General features: G+C 41.7%; 6 protein-coding genes across 10 annotated transcripts; 1 reads left to right on the top strand and 5 right to left on the bottom strand.

Annotated features, from left to right (window-relative positions):
• Nucleotides 1–90: 90 nt before the first annotated feature.
• LOC128872886 (leucine-rich repeat-containing protein 59) lies at nt 91–13992 on the top strand. 2 transcript variants are annotated; one of them, XR_008456271.1, is made up of 8 exons: nt 91–505; nt 578–637; nt 706–828; nt 902–1115; nt 1196–1399; nt 1488–1788; nt 6133–6251; nt 13976–13992. XR_008456271.1 is itself a non-coding variant. In XM_054116023.1 (6 exons), the coding sequence occupies exons 1-6, from the start codon at nt 404–406 to the stop codon at nt 1778–1780; spliced, it is 996 nt and encodes a 331-aa protein (XP_053971998.1). In that variant the 5' UTR covers nt 92–403; the 3' UTR covers nt 1781–2010. The 2 variants fall into 2 exon arrangements, 1 of the variants encoding a protein (XP_053971998.1); XM_054116023.1 differs by lacking the exons at nt 6133–6251; nt 13976–13992 and having other exon boundaries at nt 92–505; nt 1488–2010.
• Nucleotides 1902–6115, bottom strand: LOC128872882 (uncharacterized). Of its 3 annotated transcripts, XM_054116017.1 has the most exons (8): nt 5628–6115; nt 5096–5306; nt 4447–4938; nt 4201–4373; nt 3354–4106; nt 2780–3184; nt 2509–2653; nt 1902–2448 (listed from the first exon to the last, which is right to left on the bottom strand). In XM_054116017.1, exons 2-8 carry the CDS (start codon nt 5130–5132, stop codon nt 2123–2125), a joined length of 2331 nt encoding a protein of 776 aa, XP_053971992.1. In that variant the 5' UTR covers nt 5133–5306; nt 5628–6115; the 3' UTR covers nt 1902–2122. The 3 variants fall into 3 exon arrangements, with proteins under 3 accessions (XP_053971992.1, XP_053971990.1, XP_053971991.1); XM_054116015.1 differs by having other exon boundaries at nt 1902–2653; nt 5628–6114; XM_054116016.1 differs by having other exon boundaries at nt 1902–2653; nt 5096–5177; nt 5628–6114.
• On the bottom strand, nt 6165–12050 carry LOC128885095 (uncharacterized). The gene is made up of 12 exons (XM_054138865.1): nt 10507–12050; nt 10012–10364; nt 9740–9909; nt 9565–9667; nt 9067–9356; nt 8647–8894; nt 8196–8568; nt 8006–8119; nt 7637–7912; nt 7160–7521; nt 6673–6864; nt 6165–6531 (listed from the first exon to the last, which is right to left on the bottom strand). The coding sequence occupies exons 1-12, from the start codon at nt 10800–10802 to the stop codon at nt 6165–6167; spliced, it is 3144 nt and encodes a 1047-aa protein (XP_053994840.1). The 5' UTR covers nt 10803–12050.
• On the bottom strand, nt 12202–14389 carry LOC128872885 (beta-parvin). 2 transcript variants are annotated; one of them, XM_054116020.1, is made up of 5 exons: nt 13898–14389; nt 13369–13632; nt 12888–13282; nt 12568–12811; nt 12202–12500 (listed from the first exon to the last, which is right to left on the bottom strand). In XM_054116020.1, exons 1-5 carry the CDS (start codon nt 14013–14015, stop codon nt 12424–12426), a joined length of 1098 nt encoding a protein of 365 aa, XP_053971995.1. In that variant the 5' UTR covers nt 14016–14389; the 3' UTR covers nt 12202–12423. The 2 variants fall into 2 exon arrangements, with proteins under 2 accessions (XP_053971995.1, XP_053971996.1); XM_054116021.1 differs by lacking the exon at nt 13898–14389 and adding an exon at nt 13777–13892.
• A 157-nt stretch (nt 14390–14546) lies between these two features.
• On the bottom strand, nt 14547–15934 carry LOC128872887 (28S ribosomal protein S35, mitochondrial). Its single transcript, XM_054116024.1, has 3 exons — nt 15694–15934; nt 14978–15600; nt 14547–14886 (listed from the first exon to the last, which is right to left on the bottom strand). Exons 1-3 carry the CDS (start codon nt 15794–15796, stop codon nt 14617–14619), a joined length of 996 nt encoding a protein of 331 aa, XP_053971999.1. The 5' UTR covers nt 15797–15934; the 3' UTR covers nt 14547–14616.
• Nucleotides 15935–16105: 171 nt separating this feature from the next.
• On the bottom strand, nt 16106–19208 carry LOC128872881 (kinesin-like protein KIF18A). The gene is made up of 2 exons (XM_054116014.1): nt 16536–19208; nt 16106–16293 (listed from the first exon to the last, which is right to left on the bottom strand). The coding sequence occupies exons 1-2, from the start codon at nt 19148–19150 to the stop codon at nt 16257–16259; spliced, it is 2652 nt and encodes an 883-aa protein (XP_053971989.1). The 5' UTR covers nt 19151–19208; the 3' UTR covers nt 16106–16256.
• Nucleotides 19209–19737: the final 529 nt, after the last annotated feature.

The following is a 19737-nucleotide window of genomic DNA, read 5'->3' as shown; positions in this document are numbered from 1 at the left end:
TCGAAGGTTTGCCAACAATCGGCTGATTTTCAAAGTTGTTTGATTGACATTGACAGCAAGTGAGAAAGTTCGAAACTGACATTCGTGATTTGCGATTGGTGATTCGTGTCGGTTTAGCATTGGTTGGTGTCGGTGGTTGGTCCCTGTGCATCCCTGTGCCCTGTGCCACGTGCATTAAACAATAATTAAACGTTTTCAATCTGTCGCGGCACTCGGCAGATGGAAGTTTATATTGGTCCGATGTGTAGAGGAGGTCAAGAAATACCTAATCGTTCATTCGGCTAGATTATTTTAATTTGTTTTTACAGTAAAACATTATGATATTCAGCGAAAGGTGACGCGACGACAAACTACAGAGAACGCGGCAAGTCAGAAATTTATTTGATCGTTAAATTGTTTCGTCATGAAAATGAAATCAAATTCAAAAAATATTAAGGACAGACTGAAAGATGAAACGCTGGATCTCAGTTTGTGCGACCTGAAAGAAGTGCCTGTTCGAGAAATCGTACGTTCAATCTGCCGAATTTGTTATACAACAAATCTATGATAATATATAACAATATGTATTATTTTTCAGGCAGCTGTTAAGAAGGCGACACATTTAGATTTATCGAATAATCTGTTAGTTTCTTTGCCTGTGAGTTTCCCTGAACGTTATTTCTATACTTGCAGCAACGACTCTCGACTAAAGATAATTTCTTTCAGAATACTTTTGTCAGTCTTAAGCAAATAGTTAAGTTAGATCTTAGTAAAAACATGTTGACAGAAATTCCGGAAAATTTTGGAGAATTGAGGCAGTTGAGGCATTTGGATCTTTACGCGAATCAGGTAAATTGGAAAGAATTTGTTCGGGGTAGGTTGTAATCTGGTCGCAAGTACTAGGAACATAATTATGTTACAGATAAGCAGGCTACCGCTAAGTTTAAGCGAGTTAAAGAACTTGAGATGGTTAGATTTAAAGGAGAATCCTTTAACTCCCGCAGTATCCAGCGTCGCGGGTCCATGCAGCAACCTAAGCGAATGTCAAGCTTGCGCTCGTAACATCGTTACTTATTTGTCCCGTGTAAAGGTTACCATCGAAGAAGAAAGATTACGAAGATCGAATGCCGTTACGAGTAGTATTTATGAAAGAAAAAGCAGAAATTTAAAAATATCGGACGCACTCTTTATGTTAATAACCGTTTTCTTTCCTTAGATGCAGAAACCGATTTGAACGCCGTAGCAAAAAAGGGTGGTAAAAAGAAAAAGAAGAAATCGGTCGAAAAGGATAATAAACAGGACATGGATAAGAATGGATGTTGCTTAGTAAGCGAGGAACTAAAAGTCGGTGGAAAGCAAGTAGAAGTTGAGACGTTGGGAAAAAAAGATAAATACGTTAATAAGAAATACGCGTCGAAAGGTAATACGATGCAAACGAATCACGCTCGATAAGTTTTCTATGATATTTTTGTTGCATCAATTAATACGAGATTTATAATGTGTTTCAGGCAATGGGTGTCAGTCACTTTTGTCCACGTTTGTATGGCTCCTACTTATCGGCTTAATATTTACGTTATCGATCGTAATTCTTCCAATGTATTCGGAACAGTCGGAGTTGTTTGTAAAGTACATAGAAAAGAGCACGGGTGTACCTTTGAAAGCATTTCAGAAGCAGAGTATCGATACTCTTCGATCCTCTGTACGGATCGGAACCACGTGGACCAGACAGATTTACGATAATTTTTACGACGTCTACGAAAAGAATTTTCGAAGGAATAGAAATGTCCCAGACAGCGACTAATTGTCCAAGTATGTAACAGCAAAGTTACGATGGAATTTTACGCAACCGTTTCGTACCATGTAACTCTCGCTCGCAAATAAACGTTGTCCGCGTTAAAAGTTCAATACGAATATTCCAAGTGTAATAATAAACAGAATGTTGTTTATTATCGATTCACTGACATAGCGTGTTATCGCGTAATTTGAGGCGCGTAATTTATTTTGCAAAGTAAAAAATTGTTACAAACGTGAGTGATTTTGATGCAATAGAAACGTTGGCATCGAAATAACTAGTCTACCATCTTTGGTCTGTAAATATTGTACCGATCGATAAAAGAAAAGGTATCGATCGTTCCCTTTGATATCATGCATTGTTGGTCACGTTTGTTTTATTCAATATGACCGATGACGTTGTTTTCACGGACGATTTACCGAGAGAGTTTTCCATTTTACTGATTAACTTTTGAAAGGTATTCATTCGCATCACGCCATGGTGGTCGTTGCGATCGTCCGAGTCTTCGGTGCCGCTCGAAATTCGACTATTTCTATCGAAACCCATAGGATCTGGAATTTTGGACTTTTTCCCATTGACGAATCGATTCCACGATCTCTTCTCGAAACTAATCTGCGTGTTGGTTGCGTCTTGGTTGTCTTTTTTACCAAGACATTCCTTTTGGCGTGCTGTGAAATCTGCAAGTATAGCGATATCGTCGTACAGTTGTTCCTGTTGATCGACAAGAGGATACTTGCGATGACTCGATTCGGTGCGTGGTGTTTGATAGTGTTGGTTGTCTTGGAGCGATTGCCGAGGGTTATCGATGTTTTCGCGCGATACAAAGTTATCGATTTCTGGACGAACAGACCGACGAACGTGATTCAGCTGTTTCGGAATTCGCTGGAAATGCATGTAAACGTGTTGAAAGATTTACAATTAAAATATAAAGCCTCGATTAGTATTAAGTTTAACTTAAAATTAACCGTTTGGCCATAATCAAAGAATGAATCGAAACGGTTTTCTTACCTGATCCGATTGACATGTTTCTTCGTTCGTATAGTTTCCGCGACACGTGACAACGTCGTCATAAAATTCTTGGTTATCGGCTGCGTCGACGGTTAAAGGCGGTGGCTTTGCGCAAACTGGTCTAGGCGGAGGCGGACTGGTATACTCTGATTCGTCTTCGAAATTTCGCTTAGCTTTCTGATTGTTCATTAAATCGGATATGTCGTCGTAAGTTGGTAGTTGTTGAATGTTTGCCGATGGTGGCGGCGTCGTAATTTGACGTTTCTGTTTTTTGTCATTTTTCCGCGGTGATTCCTTTTTCTTTCTCACTTTGTCTAGAAAAGATTTCTTAACCGGCGACTTTGTCGGCTCCTCTGTTACTTCCGTTGGTCGAATATTGCTCGATGTTGCGTTTGGAAGGAAATTCTGTACGCGCGGGTAAACATTATGAATTTCTGAAATGCACCTTTTAATACGTTCTAATAGAGCAGGGTTCGGCAAATCACGACGATATAATTAACGATATAATTGGCTGTTGAGCTTTTAAAGTTTGCCGACCACTGATTTAATTGTAAGCCATGCATAAGTGACCTACCTCGATATCGTCGTAAGACTCTGATTGATCTCGTTGGTCGAGACGTGCGTGTGCGAGGGTGTCCTTCGACGCGGTGGCCGCAGGCGCGGCATCGTCGTAGGTTGCTTCGTTCTCCAACCGATTGGATCGTCTTGTAGCGGATTCGAGATGCTTTTTCTTCTTCGCTTTCTTTGGCTTTTCTTCGGACTTGGATTCATCTTTGCTCGCGAACACGTCGTCGTAGGTTGCGAGTCTAATTTCGGGAACGTTACCAACGTTGCCGTAGCAATGTCCGGTATCCCTGAAATCTTCGATCTTGTGATAGATATCGTCTTCTTCTTCGTCGGGGAGTCTGTAAGTCGACGACGAAGCACGGACCGGTAGGGATGGCAATCTTCGAGGGATTCGAGCTGGCAAAGGAGGAGCAGGAGCAGGAGTAGAAAGAATCGAAGAATTGGCGACTTGTACGAGAGCGTCTTTCGAAGAAGAGGCTTGTCCGTGTTGGTTGGTAACGCTAGAAACTATCGAAGGATTATTGATCGGCAGCTTATCGATGCCCAAAGATTCTACGTCTTGATATCTTTCTTCGTTAGAATTGGAATGTTGCCGAGGTAACTTTTCGAACCTTTCCTCCGACTGCGAGGTATTGGTTTCGGCGGGTGTGCTGGCGACCAGGGAATTCGTAAACTCTTTGTTCTCGTTTCTCTCTCCTTGGCTCGATTCGGAAATTTTCGCTACCCATTGTTCCATGTCATTTGGCGTCCTTGCGATAAACTGAAACACCGTTCGTTAGAAAAAAATGACAGACACTGTTACTGTATATATATATATACATATAAAGAAAAAGGAAGAAATTATGGTCGTTTACTTGAAAAGTTTTATTGCCTGGGCAAAAGATTTCGAACGTAGACTCGCTTTTCCGTTGATCTCGAGGAATCGCATTCGGAGCAGCTCGAGCCATGTAACCGCGAATCGGTAGAATCATCCACGGACGATTGTCGTGATCGTTTCCGTAAATCAACAAATGTAGTCCCAGCAAGCCTTAGAAAAAAAAAAAAAAAAAAAAAAATGAAATTTTACTCAACTCAAAGGTTAATTCGCGATTACCACTTACCGACCCAACACGCTCGATATTGTTCGAAAACAAACAGCTTCTTGCCTTCCTTTCTGTAAAGGGGACCGCACATGAGACACTGGTTTTTCGCTTGGGCTGCCGAAAAGTTGGAATAAATGTCCATTAGCGTGGTTTCGATTTGCTGGTGTTTGCTCGAAAGACGAAAAAGATCGGTCGTAGCATTCGTCGACTCGATCGGTTCGAAGGTCTCGTAATAATCGTGTTGCGGTTGGTTTTGCGGCTGGTGTTGTTCGGCGGGCACGTACTCCTCGAGTTCGGGTTCCGTGTTCGTCGTCGCCACTAAACCTTTCGGTCCAGCCGCGTTCATGTTCAAGTACTGATTCGGATCCGGAGAACTTGGTCTTTCGACCATTCTCTCCACCATGAGCATCGTCATGGTATCCTTGGACCGCATCAGTAGACTATCGCGAATACTCTCCAAGTTGACGGGAAGCTTCACTTCTCGCAACCACTCCAAAAATTGCACCACATCTACAAACATACAACACGCACAGGTTAGTTGGTCCTTTCTCGATCGGATCGGAGATCGAAACGCAAACGTCTCGCGCGTTTCTTTTCCCGCGATAATTACTTTGGTTCGTACTTTTTCTTATCTACGAAAATAAATGCGAATCGGATCGGCACTTACCCCGAAGTATGTCGGCAAGTTCGCGGTCGAATCCCATCTTTGCGTTTCCCGTTCGATTTCCTTTGGATGTCCGTGCTCGGGCCTAAGGAAATGTACATTTGTTCGGAAAAGCGGTAGTTGTAACTCGAACGACGCAACAGCTTCGGCCGTCGGAAATTGTCATAGTCTAGAGTGACGATCGACAGGATGCGGTGGTAGATAAAAATACTTCCTACGTACGATAAGATGATAAACGTGAGAGATAGAAAACGAATAAGTGATTTAAGAAATCGATGCCGCGCCCATTTTCATTTGACAAGTTCGATAGAGAAGGTGGTGGCGAAGGTGGCGTGGAAACGTCATCGATCGATATTTCTTTGCTCTTTGCTTCGAATTTCTTTCAAGGTTTCTTTATGACGCGGTGCGAGCGCATAAGCGCGGCCTAACGAATTCTTGTCATCGGAAACGCGTTCACTCGTACATTCGAAGAATCGTTAGTCTTGGCTGAACAAGTATCGAACAATTTTCACGATTACGTATTTGGAAATCCTACCTCGCGGTACTCTTGATTTTTCAAACAACACTGAAACAGCCCGTAACAATGTTTCGATGTTATCCAGTTGAGCTTGAACGAGCGACGATGCACGTGGGAGAAGCAGACGGCGGCGACCGACTCCCGCAAAGATCGTTGCCGTCACCGTCCTAGTCCATCCTCTTTGGAATCGTTCGGGTCTCGCTTTCTTTCTCCTTGTTCCTACGAACCTCTGATTCACTCTTTTCAACCGTTCCCTCCTGCCCTAATCTCCCTTCCTCGTCACGTCCGCGGCATCTTGCTCGAGCGCGACACCAACCGACGTTTTAATTGATCATTCCAATTGACGGAGTAAGAAACGGCCGAGTAACAAACAGCTAACCGCATTCCATATACATACATGTACATAGCAGTCCGTCGACCGTTTGCTCTTCAAACAATGAAATTCCCCTCTGAAAGTTGGTTTAAACAACTACAAGAAACGATCAAACTATCCACATTTACATTAATATTTTATTTGATTTAGGAGTAAACAATTCCGGGATTCTTGAAGACGAGTCAAGGATCCGACGGCTGTTGATAAAAGTGACGGCAGGCCGAAGAAATCCGTCGAGCTGTGGCGGTTTTTAGCTGGCGACGATCGCGGTAAGAAGCAAGTCGTGCATGTTCGATGAAACCGCGTACGCGTACGCGTTCGCGTAGGCCTGGCCGAACGAGTCGCGACGCCGACGCCGACGCCGACGCCGACGTCAACGTTCTTCTCGATACCGGGCACCATCCAGCAGCACCAGGCTTCGAGTATCGGTCAACGTATTCTTTCTCGGAATCCTCGATCTTGTTTTCCAGTGGGATACGTCGTAGTGCTCGAGCCAGAATCGGTGATCTCAGAATCGTACTCGACGCGTTAGCGTATTTTAGTTGGCGTCTACTTTAATTCGCGTTCGTAAAGTTTATCGGTTATCGATACTAATTTCATCGTTCGCAACACACAACCATCGTTTCGAAAAGAAACCAGCTGGTGCAGCAATAGTAAGAAAATATTGAAAGAATATCGGGAAACGATTACCCTGTCAGACGTTCGACGCTGAGCGTGCTAGACAGCATCGGCGAGACTTGTTCTTGCAGCGCTAACGTTCGTTGATCGGACGCGTCTACTTTGGACCGAGCCGAACAGATATTTGTACGATACAACGAGTAGATCGCTCGCAACTCCTGCTTTAACGTAATCGGCGAAAGAGTCATATCGCGTGACGTACGATCGATACAAAATAATTACCTGCCTTTTTCTGCGACGATTTCGCGCCAACAGGTGCACTCAAACGATTCACGCTCTCCAGTTGGTCTTTCCAGTTACGAGAATATCCGTATCCGTTGGCGCGGAAACTGTGCGATGCCTACGAGCGTACGTGATTAGTATCCAGAGACTGGGGAATTTTATTCGCAACGATTCAAATTGATTTTCGAAATCGTTGCGCGAATAAGAATTTGTCCCCATCTCTGTCAACAACGTACCAGTCAAGGAAAACGAGAAAAATATGCAAAGATCGCGTTACGCGCGTCTTTTGAATGGATTTTTGATGGAATCCCGAGTCCGAAAGCTTCCGGTCGCGACCGTTGAACGATTATCGAATATCAATGGAAGTCGAGGAGTCACGATATTCCATGGATACGGAAGTTTAGACGTTCCCGAATCTCCATCCGTCGATCGATATCCGAAAGACGACGACGACGACGCGTCGGAGTCTGTTCGGCACCGACCACGATAACGTTCGTTCCATTTCCTTCTTTCGCGTACCTCTGCTCGAATACTTGACCCGCAAGCCTGGCGTCTCTGATGCCGCGGACATAGCGAATTTTCGTTCGAGGTTCTCGTCAACGAAGAGTGCGTGGGCGCCATTATTCGTTCGATTTCGATCTGCGAGAGAAACAGAGAAGACATGCGGAGAAATATGCGCGAGTAATGCGCCGAAGGAAATCTCTGCGATTCCAGATCAAAGCGTGACTAGATGAGATTAAGTATTAAAAGAAACCTTGCAGCGTTTCGGTGTTTTGCGAGGATCGATCAACGAGTTTCGTCGAGAAGAAGGATCGAGAGGGACCGGTTCGCGTTTCGTCTCTCGTCGTTGCTTGGGATCGCCAAACAATCCTTTGGATTCCGCCACCTTAATCATAAACAACGAGTCGAACTGCATCATTTCCTTTCTTTTTATTACAGCGAGAAAGCATCCTGGATCGAGCATGTGGCTGACGTTCTCTCCGTAGATATCGTCGATGCTGCCCACCTCGAAAAGATCGCTGTCCGGAACCTATGATTTCGTAGAAAATGCTACTTTCCGGCGGCTAACGCGAAACCCGGAATCTTTGAATTACTATATGTATATGTACGCGAAAGAGCTTACGTTAACGTTTGTGGAAATAGTTGATATTCCGTCATCCTTGACCGATTCTTCACTTTTCTCCGGTTTGCTCGATTTCGACGATTCTTTTCCTTCCTTTGGCGCCTTCTTTTTCAACTGTGAACCGTAAATCGAATCGAATCGAATCGAATCGAATCGAATCGAATCGAAGCGAATAACCGAATAATCTTACCGTATGATCGCGGACGTACTTCTCCGCGGCTATTCGATTTACGTAATCGACCACATGCCGAATCATCTCTGTCGTTTCCGAGGGGAAAATCGTGTGCGCTTCGTATATCAGGAACTGAACGTTCGGTCTGGTTAAAGCATACTTGAGCGTGGACATTTGATCGGCCAACAGAGCTCGCGGCTGCTCGATATTGCGTTCGTCCTGGTCGTCCTCGGCGACGCAGACGTTTGTCAACGATTCGAGGAGATCCGTGTCTCCTCCGCGAGCAACGGCAAGATCAACGATATCTTTGACACCGGTATAACTAGACGGCGGTATCGCCAAAACTACGGTAGCTCTCTCTAACTCGGCCGTCACGGTATGCGACGCGTATCTGATAAAACGGACATTTTCGGTAATGTAGATTTTTAACCAGTGCGCGTCGCGCGTTTACTTGGCAAGGGGATCGTACTTGTCGGAAAATACGCGACATCGTTGCAACGTCACGCCGAGATCTCTCAGATACGTCTCGTACTCGCAAACACGTTCGCCAGCACCAAAAGCCAACAGTCTGCCGGCGTCCTCGATGTCCCCCAACAGCTCCGCCAGGTATCCGGTGTGCCGCGGCGCCAGGCAGTGGGTTAAAACTATCGGTCCGCAAAAACGGCCGACTCGAATCGCCCGTGCCAATGCCGCTGCACCCAGGCATAACGATCTTTCCTACTCGATCGAACGCACGCGCGCGCGCGCCAATGAAATAACCAGTATCGTAACTTGTTATCCGATTGTCGGCTTAACAAACTCTATGCGTATATCGAACCATCTATATCTATTCGTCTACTCGCGTCGTTATTCTTTGTCAATGATCGCTAATCATTTCGCGACTACTTACTAGAAATACGAAACGATGCTCGCGAACGAGACTAGAGACTGCCAATATTTCTCGTGCATTTTCGTGCAAGTTAATCATTTTAGGACAAATGGAATCAAACACGTAACCGGTATCCTCGAGCTCCGTTGCCTCTCCATTCTCGGAGTGGACCAACTTCAGTTTCGACATCTCTTCCTGGAACTGTTGCTTGCTAGCGATCTTGTTACCGTTGATCCATCCAGAAGCGATCGCGGCTTCCTCGCCCCAAGCGACACCTTCGATGATACGCAAACGGGACGGCAACAGCTCATCTTTGCGTTTTAGAGCATCACGCCCGTCCCCGCGACGATGGAATTTGGACAGATTATACATATTATCGTTACTAGTTAGTTGCTGTCGCGTCGATACCACGCTCGATAAACGATAAGTAACGATATTTCTCTACTTATTTTCTACCGCGTGTATTCTGCACAATCGATTCGATCCGATTGAAAGCGTTTCAAAGCGAAAAGTATTCACCGAGACTGAGAGCCGAGCCACGGATTCGTAGGCGCGAAATACTCGCGGCAAGATGAGTTTTCACCTTCAAAAGTGCCTGTTCGATACTCGTCAATCCTGCAGCCTGTGAACGAAATTCAATCATTTCATCTTCCTTCTTACTCGATACGAACAGAAACAAAAACGTTCCAGTTACCTCGAACTTTTTCTCGCGCTCTTCGACGGCGGTAACTTCGCCTCGTCTCGCAAACTTTCTTCCTTGCATATCGTACAACAGCAACCAAACGATCCGCTCTCGATCCTTGAGGGTGTCGTTGCGACTCCAAAATTGTACCTCCTTCAGGGCACGGCTGAAAATTTTCTTGTCTAACAATCGGAATAAAAGAAAAGAAATGAAAAGAAAAGAAACGTTAAGGAGAATCGAAAGGACGCGACGGTAACGGTTCGACCGTAGGAACGGCAGCTTACATCTAAGCACGTCGTAAACGAGACCAAACACTCGACGCATCTCAGCCTCGTCGGAATAGGCGGGTCCAGTCGAATCCCTTTCAAGAACTTTGGCAGCCAACAGGATGTCGTTGACTCGCCAACCTGGCTGAACGCAGGCTTCCGTCATCGAACCGGCGATACCGCAAACGTTCGCCACCGATTCCCTCGATTCTTTGCTGTCACTTCTCGTTTTCACTTTCAAAGGATACTCGCGGATCTCTGGCTCCCATTCCCAGATGCTCCTTTGCTCTTCTTCCACCTTCGAATCCGCCGTCGTTATCCGCTCCATTTCATTTTTTCGGTATTCCATTTCTAGCCCAGTCTCGCCGGCCCTTCGATTTTACGGCTTCTTAACTTTCGGATCGGATCGTTACGATTCAACGAATTAATCCGAATTATGTTATATTTAAAGTAAGTAACTACGAGACTATATATGTATACCGATTTTCACATCGAGAATACGAGAAAAATCACCTTTTCATCGCGAGTTCTGCATCGCATTCTCTTTGCAACTCGACCAATCTATAGTAGACTCGATGCCGCCAGTCTTCGTTGCTCGGCAAAATCAAGTCGTCGTCCTCGGCTTCTTCGTTCAGTTTCTCGTCGCGAAGTTGGCTGTAAATCGATATCCATCTCGATAAAACTATACGGAAAATCTTGGCGTATTTTCCGAATGTTCTTCTATTTCGAAAGCTGCCGTATCTCGGAATTTCCGACGAATTTTCCAAACTCGTCTCCTCTTGTTTGCAACTGATGCGTCCTGTCGTCATTTCTTCGATTTTTCTTCCTCCTTTCTAGATTTTTCTCTCACCGAATCTTTAAACTACATAAAAGTATCCAAGTTTTTTCTATATCATAGGTAAAAATAGGAGGTATGCATATACGTATGTATACATGTATGTGCACAAGGTGCGAAAACAAACTAACGGCTCAAACCGATGTCTCGAAGGGAATTTCATTTCATGTATATGATAATACAGAAATCGAATCAACTTTTTCTCTATCTTCTCTAATAAAGATTCGTAAACGTGTACTAGCCTTGTTAAATTTCTGGTTGGACCACCGATCGTGTCAGCACGCCAAGTATCGACGCTGATCAGACTCCGACTCCGACTCCGACTCCGACTCTTTCGTTTGTGAGGGCTCGAGAAACGAAAGAAACTGGTAGCTTACTACCTTGCTACGGCTAGATTATGTCGCAACATCGCGTGTTCCGGCATCGTGTTCCACGAAATCGCGAGTAACCATCTGTGCGACGGTTTGCATTCTGCAACCATCTATCCCTCACGATAGACGGTAGGTAGGCCGATCGTCGACCCTCTAGGCGATTTTTCTCAACCCGGTTCGTGTCTCGTTCGTGCCTCGTTCCATTTATCCATCGCGTTCTGTGCCGTGGATGGGCAAAACATCGCTTATCATAGCCGTGACGATAAATCTCGGAATACCGCATGAATCGTCACGAAATTTCACGAGCGTTAACAGTCATCGATAACCTATGCATGTATGTACATACATGCATTTACTATTGCGTTATTCGGCTCGTCTTACGTTTCCCTTTCAATCTCCATTTTCAACAAAAAAAACTAATCGATTCGACGACAAATGTACGTGATCCATGTCGTTTCTTGTTTGCTCGCATGCTTCGATTACATCGATGCAAAGTAACAAAGAGGAATTCACTATCGAATTCGTTTCCAACGGTTGTACGATCGAGGTCACCGAACCTCCTATAGGATTCCGTTGATCGACGCATCGTTCTTGCCCACTACGCGCTACGCTTTCTTCCATATTTTTCTACATTATTTACCGCTATCGAGCCATTTCCGCTAAATAATTTCAATCGTAATCGTCCTATTAGAAATATGGAAGAATCGATGAAAAGATCCAACGAGATACATATGTTACGTAACGTATACCTTCCTTCGGTCTCTATTATTGATCTCTGTTGCGCGATACAAATCGCAACACGACGTCTATATTTTTGCACTAGCAAAAGCTTCCAGAGACACGGAATGGAACCTAGTAAAACAATATCAACCGAATTAGCAAGCACCCTGTAATTGGCCATGTTCCAACAACGGGAAAAGAATGTTTTATGAAATCCAACGTAATCATTCGTGCCGCTCTCCGGGATGTACGTTGCACCGATTACGAACAAATACTATCGAAAACAATTTCAAAATGTAAACGATATATTTCTTTCACTTATAAAACTTGACTTATATTGTTAAAAGAATAACGACATATTTGCTGTTATTCGATATAGAAAATACTCTTTGATTAGTAAATTGGTAATATCGTTGATGAAAATAATAATAAATAATAATAATAACGTTAGGTTTTCGTCTCTTATTAAATTCATTCGTCAACGAAATGTTTTTCTTCTCATTGTCAGTTCATGCCCTTGTACTTGGTGAACAAATTATACAACACTCGAAGAGTCGACTTGAGGTCCAAATTCACGATATCTGCAAATAGAATAAAGTTCAATTTACCAACGAATATTTAGTTTCGGCGAGTAACTCGACAACTAACCTTCGGACCGGGCTTTGGGTTTTGGCAACCCGATATCCTGCATAATGTCAAATGCGAATGAAACGTTGTGCACTTTTTGATCGTGTGTTTTAGGCGTCAAATGGAAGCTACCTAGCGGCACGAAAAATCCCTCCAGGAGACCAAGTAACAGCGTCAGAAACACACCGTCGTGAAATTGCGTATCCAAATCTGTTACCTCCAAGTGCACTTTATTTAAATGCTTGTTAACGAAGGTAATCAACGACTACGAAACAAAAGGACGTAAAAAGTTGTACGTTCGTTTAACCGACTCGAGCATCGTACATCGTGTAGAAACATACTTTTTTAACCACGGCTAGCTTATCGGACGGATTGTCGAAAAGGTCGTCGAAAGCATCGCGTTCGCATCGCATTCCTAAATCGTCGTACGTCGATGTAATTTCTTCTCTAACCGTTCTGTGTATCAGTTGACCATCCTTTTTACGTACGATGACAACTTGAACGGCCACTCTCTCCGGTAATCTTACGGGGGCGCGAAATTGTCTCGCTAATCCAACCAATAAATGTAGAATAGCGACGATATTCTTCGAATGCACCGCTTCGACGCTCCATTTATAAGGCGGGTATACATGCAATACACGATTAGCCGTCGATAAAACAACAGACAACTTTTGCTTCTGACCTTCCTCCGATTGAGTCACTTCGGGTACATCTAACTTTTCTCCCGTCAATTTTTCTACAAATTAACAAGCTACAAGTATTACTACAAGTATATTACGCGATCAAAATGATTCTCTTCAGCTCTAAACATCAAACATATACCTAACAGCTTTTGCAACACCTGTCCATCGTAGAGATCTTCCGCGATATCTTTCACGATGATACGCTGATCGGCTAATTCATCGTTGATCCATTCGATCAAGACGAATTCAAGTTCTTTGAGCTTAGAATCCTCCGAAGATCTAGGCTCTATCATGGAACGTTCTTCGTTTTCATCTAACGTGTATTCCTCTGGTGGCATTTCAGGATTAGCCGCATATCCTGGGGAGTCGATTGCATATTTCCCTTCCTCTTGCACTTCTTGCACTATAAATAAGTATAACGCAAATTCATAGGTGATTATAAGAAATAGTTGAACGTGAATTATTACATGTTGACTCGTATTAGTACGATTTCGTGATTAGTTGATTGATTTGCAAAACAAATATTGAAAAAACAAACGACTCGCACCATATATGGATCATGACATGGAAGCGTCGTGCGTGTGCGTGTTCCGTAGTATACAGACAGAAAGCAACTGGATAGTAAGGAAGGTTACCTTAACGATCTTACACTAAATGCAATCGGATACCTTCTTTAATTCGTTTTTTCCTGCCCAAAGTTCCAATTTTATCCCAAAAACTCTCTTCTTTGTCATCTTTCTTTGCAGATATAGGTGGTCGTGGAGATTTTGGTCGCGGAGACGCCATTATTCGTAACTCCACACAACTCTACGCTCTACATCTATTTACACAGCAGAGTCATCGCATCGACATCGCTCGTACCGACCGACCGACCGACCGTAATCTACTGATTCACAGAAAACGTCATCGCTCGAAATAAAAACTTACGTTCTTTTCTATGCCGTACGCGATACTTGCATCACGGATTTTCTACTTTTTCCAAATTTATAATATTAAAACTGACATTTTAATGTATAATAAATAATGATGGTAATCTATACTAAAGTAACAAACAACACGGTAATCTAATCAATTTCATAAAAACACCTGTCAAACAACCAAGGAAAACATCCCGAAAATATAAAAATACAACGAGTAGGACAACTTCCTCTTCATCTGCGATACCGCGGTAGTTGGTTCATCCGATAATTAGCCCCATTATTACTTTTAATCGAGTAAAAAGTAATTGTCTGCGTACGTGTAAACTTGAAAACAACGATACATTAAAATTTCCTTATATTTCTAATAGTATCGAATTCATTATTATATATTAAGAAATTCTGGTAAATTCCTTGCATGTATTTTTATACGTATAACACTGAAAACTTATAATATCTGATGTATGTATTTAATTTACATTCTCGTTGAAATTGAGATTTAACACATTTTTAACAGCTTGTTTATACTTGTTGATCGAAAAATGATCTTCTCCGTTGTTAATTAGATCCGAAACCGCGGACTTGTATTCTGTTCCATGCGGTATATCTTCGTAATTACAATCGATCGAGGGATTTGGCCAGCTGTACATAGACACTAAACTGTCTCGACTCTTGTTTTTATCCCAGTCGTAGTATTCCATATCTACTTCAGATTTTTCAGCTTCCCATGGTTCGACGCGCTAAAACGATACGTAGCATTGTTATACAAATGTCGATGTATTATTTCATTTCGTTTATAAAGAATATACAAAAAATACGATACAAACTTACCCAAGATACGTGAAACAAAGCTGTGAGAAGATAATTCACGTAATCCAAATTCTGTTTCTTAGTTGGACATTTGTCGGCGGTTATCGTTATTATTCCTGTTTTGGGATTATATCTGTCGCCCACTAATCTAAGCAGTTTGTCTTTAGCGTGGGCGTCCAAGTGTAAGGACGATAATCTTACTCTTAAATTCACTATCCTAGCAAGGGGTTCCCTTATCGTGGGAGAAGAATAGCAATAGTCCGAAGTGATTATTTCGATAGGAAAGTGTTTTTCGCATGCTTCATCTGTTTCTAAACCTATTGGCCATTTAGTACAGAATTTTTTTATTGCTTCGCAGTGTGCTTTAACTGCAGGAGGTGTAAGATGTAAAAAGTTTGGAATTTTCATGAGTTCTGCATTTGCATTTTTACTTGGATGTGGATGTTTATTATGTTTATACCCTTGTCGCAGTGGCAGAGGTACTGTATCGGGATGAAATGTACGCGCGGTAGGCCAGATCGCTTGCCAATTTTGATCGGTTGGCATTCTGTCGGCTCTGGGTGTGGATTTAGCAGTTATATGTCGTCGTTTGGTTCTTTTAACATTTCTACTACTGTTTGGTACTAATTCCAATACTCGAAATTCTACGAATGAAAAATAAAAATAATATTATATTCATAAGTAGAAAGATGAATTTATAGAAGAAGAATCTAATGTAGGAGTTTAATGAAAATTACCTTCGGTATTACTAATATTTGTCGATATATAAAATGAAGAATTTTTCATGATTTTTGAAGTTGCTTGAATAACGGCTTCGTAATGTCGTATTAACGTTATCATTTTAATAGTTGAATTAATGTATCGATCTCGACGGTAACCTCAAATCAACCCCTGTATCGTAAATAATTGCTCGGCTCAGTTCCGTACGTTCCTCCACGTTCCTCCACGTTCCTCTCCAATTTCATTCTCCACTGTGTTCAGTGTTCTGTATAGTATCGTGTATACATGTAACTATAATACAGTCCAAGATTGACACTAACCACCTGATGATAAAGTAGTTTTGTTTTCTTTTTAAACTATGATAGCTGTATCGAACATGTTGCGATTATTGCGATTATACGAATAAAAATATAATTTATAAAATACGCTTTATGATATAAAAAAATAGTAATGTCAGCTTATATTAAAACATCTTACACTTCATGTAATTGTAAATATAATATTTAATCAGTTCTCTGCACATTTTATTCGCATATATATAAATAAACTTATATCTAAATATTTTATTTTTATTACGCTACTATGGTACTCCAGACGAAGACGGGGTTGAAACAATTCTGAAAAAATAAGCGATATTCGATTATCCGAAGAAGAAAAATAAATCTCGGGATTTTAACTACGTCAACGTTTGAACGACGATACGTTTTACAAGGTCACAGAAATATTTTCTTCCTTGAAAGAATTTTACAGTTCCATATAATCGGTCTACTGTTATCGTTCTTTACTTTGCGATATAAACACATCTAACATAAACAGATATACATATTAATTTCTATACTTTTTTCAATTGCATACTTACTTCTTTTTTACATTTGACTTTTGATACGGATGCGTGGTCATCAATCCACGCCTTTCTTTCTCTCTTACCAGTTTTAGTACTCCATCTGTCGTATTCATATCAACGTTATTCTTTTTAACTTTATCTACTTTTAATTTATTCAATATCGCGATACTTTTTGCACTCATTCCTATATGTGGCTTTTGGACATGAATATTTTCCTTTGCCTTCATTCCCGTCCTAACCAGCGAAATCTTGTACGTCGGGGATATCTTTCTTGGTTGTTTTATAGGCGTTTTCGCCAAATTTATGCAATTCTTGTCGGACAGAACTCGCTTTTTGGTCTTTTGAGGCATACAAATTACATCGTTACGTTCTTCATTATTTTCCCCGTGTTCTGTACCTTTGTCGATATTCATGTTTGAATCTCCTAACAATGTAATAGTTGAATTATGCGTTTCGGGAACATTCTCCGATGCGTTAAATGTTGCATTTAAACCATCATTGTTGCAATTATTTTGATTCTCGTTAGCCGAAGAACACAATGAATATAACGGTACGTTGCTCTTGAGCGGTTCTATCAAATGGGATATGCTTAAACAGGTCAAATTATAAAAGTGTTCTTGGTCGTTGATCGTTTCCATGTCCGACCATTTAATGTTTCTTACTCCTTCCAATAATTTAATTAATTGTTTAAATTCTTCTTTCATTGTGTCCGTCATTGTCCCGTAGCCGCTCATCATGTTATAATAATTTTGCAGAGTTGCGCTCATCACTTTAATAATCGAATAATGCGACTGCATTTCGCATTGCTGAAGATTGCTCACTTTCTTTGCGTGTTCATACTGCTGCTGCAATCTAGTCTGTTCTATTTCGGATGATCTTAACGCGATTAAATCATCTAGGTTTTCAAGTTTCTTCGACTTTATTTCTGCGCTCAGTTTCTGTAATTCTGTTTCTATCGAACACAATTCTTCCCATACTGCCTCCATTTGTACTTTCAAAGAATCTCGTTGTCGTTCAAAGTAATGCATAGATTTATTGATACGCGATTTACCGCTAGCGTTTTGTTCTTCGGAAGTTAAGACGTTTACAGCTGTTGTCAAATTGTGTAATCTTTCGTCTGCTGCTTTTTTGTATTGAATTCTAAAGCACAATATTTTGTAAGCGCTTTCCAAAGAGAGAATCTTTTCATTCAGAACCTTCTTTTTTTGCAGTAGATCGATCAATGCGTTCTTAACTGTTGACCTGTATTTGTTTTTCTCGTCATCGATCTTAATACTTCCAATAGACGATAATATACGTGGTGACCCATTTTCCACTGCCGATAACTTTTGTTTCAGGTAGTTTATCTCCTTCTTTTGTTCTTCCACCATTTTTATATATGCGGTTACATGCATTTCGCAAGACATAATGTTTTTCTTTATATTGGACTTAATTTTCTTTGCCCTGTTCGCATATCTTAAGGTGTTGTAGGTATCTTCGTAACTTAAACTAGTAGGCGCTATATTTGCAATCATAACCGTTCGACAATTTCCACCTAACGAATCTTTCAATAGTCGCGTCAATTTGGAATCTCTATACGTTATATGTTTTGCACCGTCGGCCAAATTATTGATACAATTTCCAAGAGCCAGTAAAGACTTGTTTATATTTGCACCTTCTTTGAATCTTGCACCTTTACACCCCGTGGCGGATGCTCTTTCGGATCCTGCTAAATCGATCATAGATAATTTTACTTGTCGCATTTGTCCATCTAATTTGTTCGTAATGTTAATATAAACCTGAAAGACAGCGTGACTTCTGCTACTTTCCTCGTTTGCATCGGTGGGATGCTGTGTACGATTTCTATTACCCTTTGCTAAAAGTGTCAACAATTCTTCGGCGCTGTTGATAGTTATTATTTTAAGACCAGCCACGATTACTCCGCATCTGCCGTCGTCCCTCAGATGTAAAGGTCCAGATTTATGGAGAAGATCTTGTACATTTTCATTATAAACTTCCAAGTACGTTACACCCAAATTAAATTCACGATGTTCCCCTTGCTTCTCTATTTGTAAGAATAATTCAGCAACTGTCCGATACGTAATACCGGGATCTTCGGTACTGCCAAGCATCGTATGAGTCTTTCCAGCACCGGTTGCACCGTACGCGAATACAGAACAATTGTAACCATCCAAAAGGTTGGTGATCAAATCTTTGGTGCTACCTTCGAACAGGTCACTGTTACTGGACGTCATATCGAAGACCTTGTCAAAGATGAACTGTAGCTCCTTATTTTGTTTCTTAAGCAAGTCTCGACCTTTCTGAGCAACGCCATGATAAAAAAAGGGATTATCCTCTTCTTTTGGATCGAAAATTAGCATTTTATCATCGACAGTTTTTACAGCAGCTTTGCAATTGCCCTGGATCTCGCGTTGATTTTGTGGCCGAATCCTTACTATTACCTTAATACTCGTTTGCGAACCAGTTTCTGTTTGCACAGATGAAACTGTGCTTCCACTCGTACTCGGATTCGTTCCATTCACATAAGCTCGTGTTTTCGTGAATTTTTTAACTTTATTTGGCGAAAATGCCTTCGTTAAATCTCTCTTATTAAAAACCATAGCAAAGTCAATTAATTCACAGTCAAACATTCATCACAAACCGTTGAAGGCAATACAATCTTTGAAATTTAAATTGTTGTAAACTGAAGTTGCTTTCGAGACAATTTGGCCAATAGTCATCACCTTGAACAGACCGAAATCCCTATAAAATTAGAATTAGACATTTGGGGAATAACTAGTGTTCGTGGGACAGTGAGTTGATCGAAAAAGGCCACCGCTCGCTAAGTCGCTCAGTGAGCAGATGTTAGGTCGAGTGGCGCCCCATCGGTGAGAAAACGCCCAACTTTCTAGTGAAAATAGTTGCCACCATTACTGTTAGATGCCGCAATCGATATGTTATTATTTTATATCTCTCATAAATACATAAACAATACGATTCCTTGGTTTCTAACGCTACGATATTGTCTTGACTGGTTTATACGTGAAATTTAACATTTTTATGAATAATTATTTAATTTAGCAATAATTATCGAATGTTTAGTCAGTCAGTCCAGTACCATCTAGTGGGAACAGTGTCAACGATTTCCATCGCAACAAACTTGGGCGTTTTCTCACCGATGGCGTCATTTCGGTTAGGCTAAAGACTGGAGTCGTTGTCACTAGAGGGCTTCGTGTTT

The sequence above is a fragment of the Hylaeus volcanicus genome, chromosome 2 (genome assembly GCF_026283585.1).
Source record: "Hylaeus volcanicus isolate JK05 chromosome 2, UHH_iyHylVolc1.0_haploid, whole genome shotgun sequence".
In the NCBI taxonomy this organism is placed as follows: domain Eukaryota; kingdom Metazoa; phylum Arthropoda; class Insecta; order Hymenoptera; family Colletidae; genus Hylaeus; species Hylaeus volcanicus.
Note: the sequence above shows the minus strand (reverse complement) of the source record. Positions and strands in the feature narration are given on the sequence as shown.

Coding starts and splice junctions, on each gene's coding strand:
- LOC128872886 (XM_054116023.1), top strand. CDS start 404: ATGAAAATGAAATCAAATTCAAAAAATATTAAGGACAGACTGAAAGAT. Junction 829..901: donor TGGATCTTTACGCGAATCAG/GTAAATTGGAAA, acceptor ATTATGTTACAG/ATAAGCAGGCTACCGCTAAG. Junction 1,116..1,195: donor AAGATCGAATGCCGTTACGA/GTAGTATTTATG, acceptor TTCTTTCCTTAG/ATGCAGAAACCGATTTGAAC.
- LOC128872882 (XM_054116015.1), bottom strand. CDS start 5,132: ATGGGATTCGACCGCGAACTTGCCGACATACTTCGGG. Junction 4,374..4,446: donor ATATCGAGCGTGTTGGGTCG/GTAAGTGGTAAT, acceptor TTTTTTTCTAAG/GCTTGCTGGGACTACATTTG. Junction 4,107..4,200: donor CAGGCAATAAAACTTTTCAA/GTAAACGACCAT, acceptor ACGGTGTTTCAG/TTTATCGCAAGGACGCCAAA.
- LOC128885095 (XM_054138865.1), bottom strand. CDS start 10,802: ATGACGACAGGACGCATCAGTTGCAAACAAGAGGAGACGAGTTTGGAA. Junction 9,357..9,564: donor TGGCTCGGCTCTCAGTCTCG/GTGAATACTTTT, acceptor TAAAACGCAAAG/ATGAGCTGTTGCCGTCCCGT. Junction 7,913..8,005: donor CTATTTCCACAAACGTTAAC/GTAAGCTCTTTC, acceptor ACGAAATCATAG/GTTCCGGACAGCGATCTTTT.
- LOC128872885 (XM_054116020.1), bottom strand. CDS start 14,015: ATGGCGTCTCCGCGACCAAAATCTCCACGACCACCTATATCTGCAAAG. Junction 12,812..12,887: donor AGCTAGCCGTGGTTAAAAAA/GTATGTTTCTAC, acceptor TTTGTTTCGTAG/TCGTTGATTACCTTCGTTAA. Junction 12,501..12,567: donor ACCCAAAGCCCGGTCCGAAG/GTTAGTTGTCGA, acceptor TTCTATTTGCAG/ATATCGTGAATTTGGACCTC.
- LOC128872887 (XM_054116024.1), bottom strand. CDS start 15,796: ATGATAACGTTAATACGACATTACGAAGCCGTTATTCAAGCAACTTCA. Junction 15,601..15,693: donor AAATATTAGTAATACCGAAG/GTAATTTTCATT, acceptor TTTCATTCGTAG/AATTTCGAGTATTGGAATTA. Junction 14,887..14,977: donor CTTTGTTTCACGTATCTTGG/GTAAGTTTGTAT, acceptor GTATCGTTTTAG/CGCGTCGAACCATGGGAAGC.
- LOC128872881 (XM_054116014.1), bottom strand. CDS start 19,150: ATGTTTGACTGTGAATTAATTGACTTTGCTATGGTTTTTAATAAGAGA. Junction 16,294..16,535: donor AAGTCAAATGTAAAAAAGAA/GTAAGTATGCAA, acceptor TTATTTTTTCAG/AATTGTTTCAACCCCGTCTT.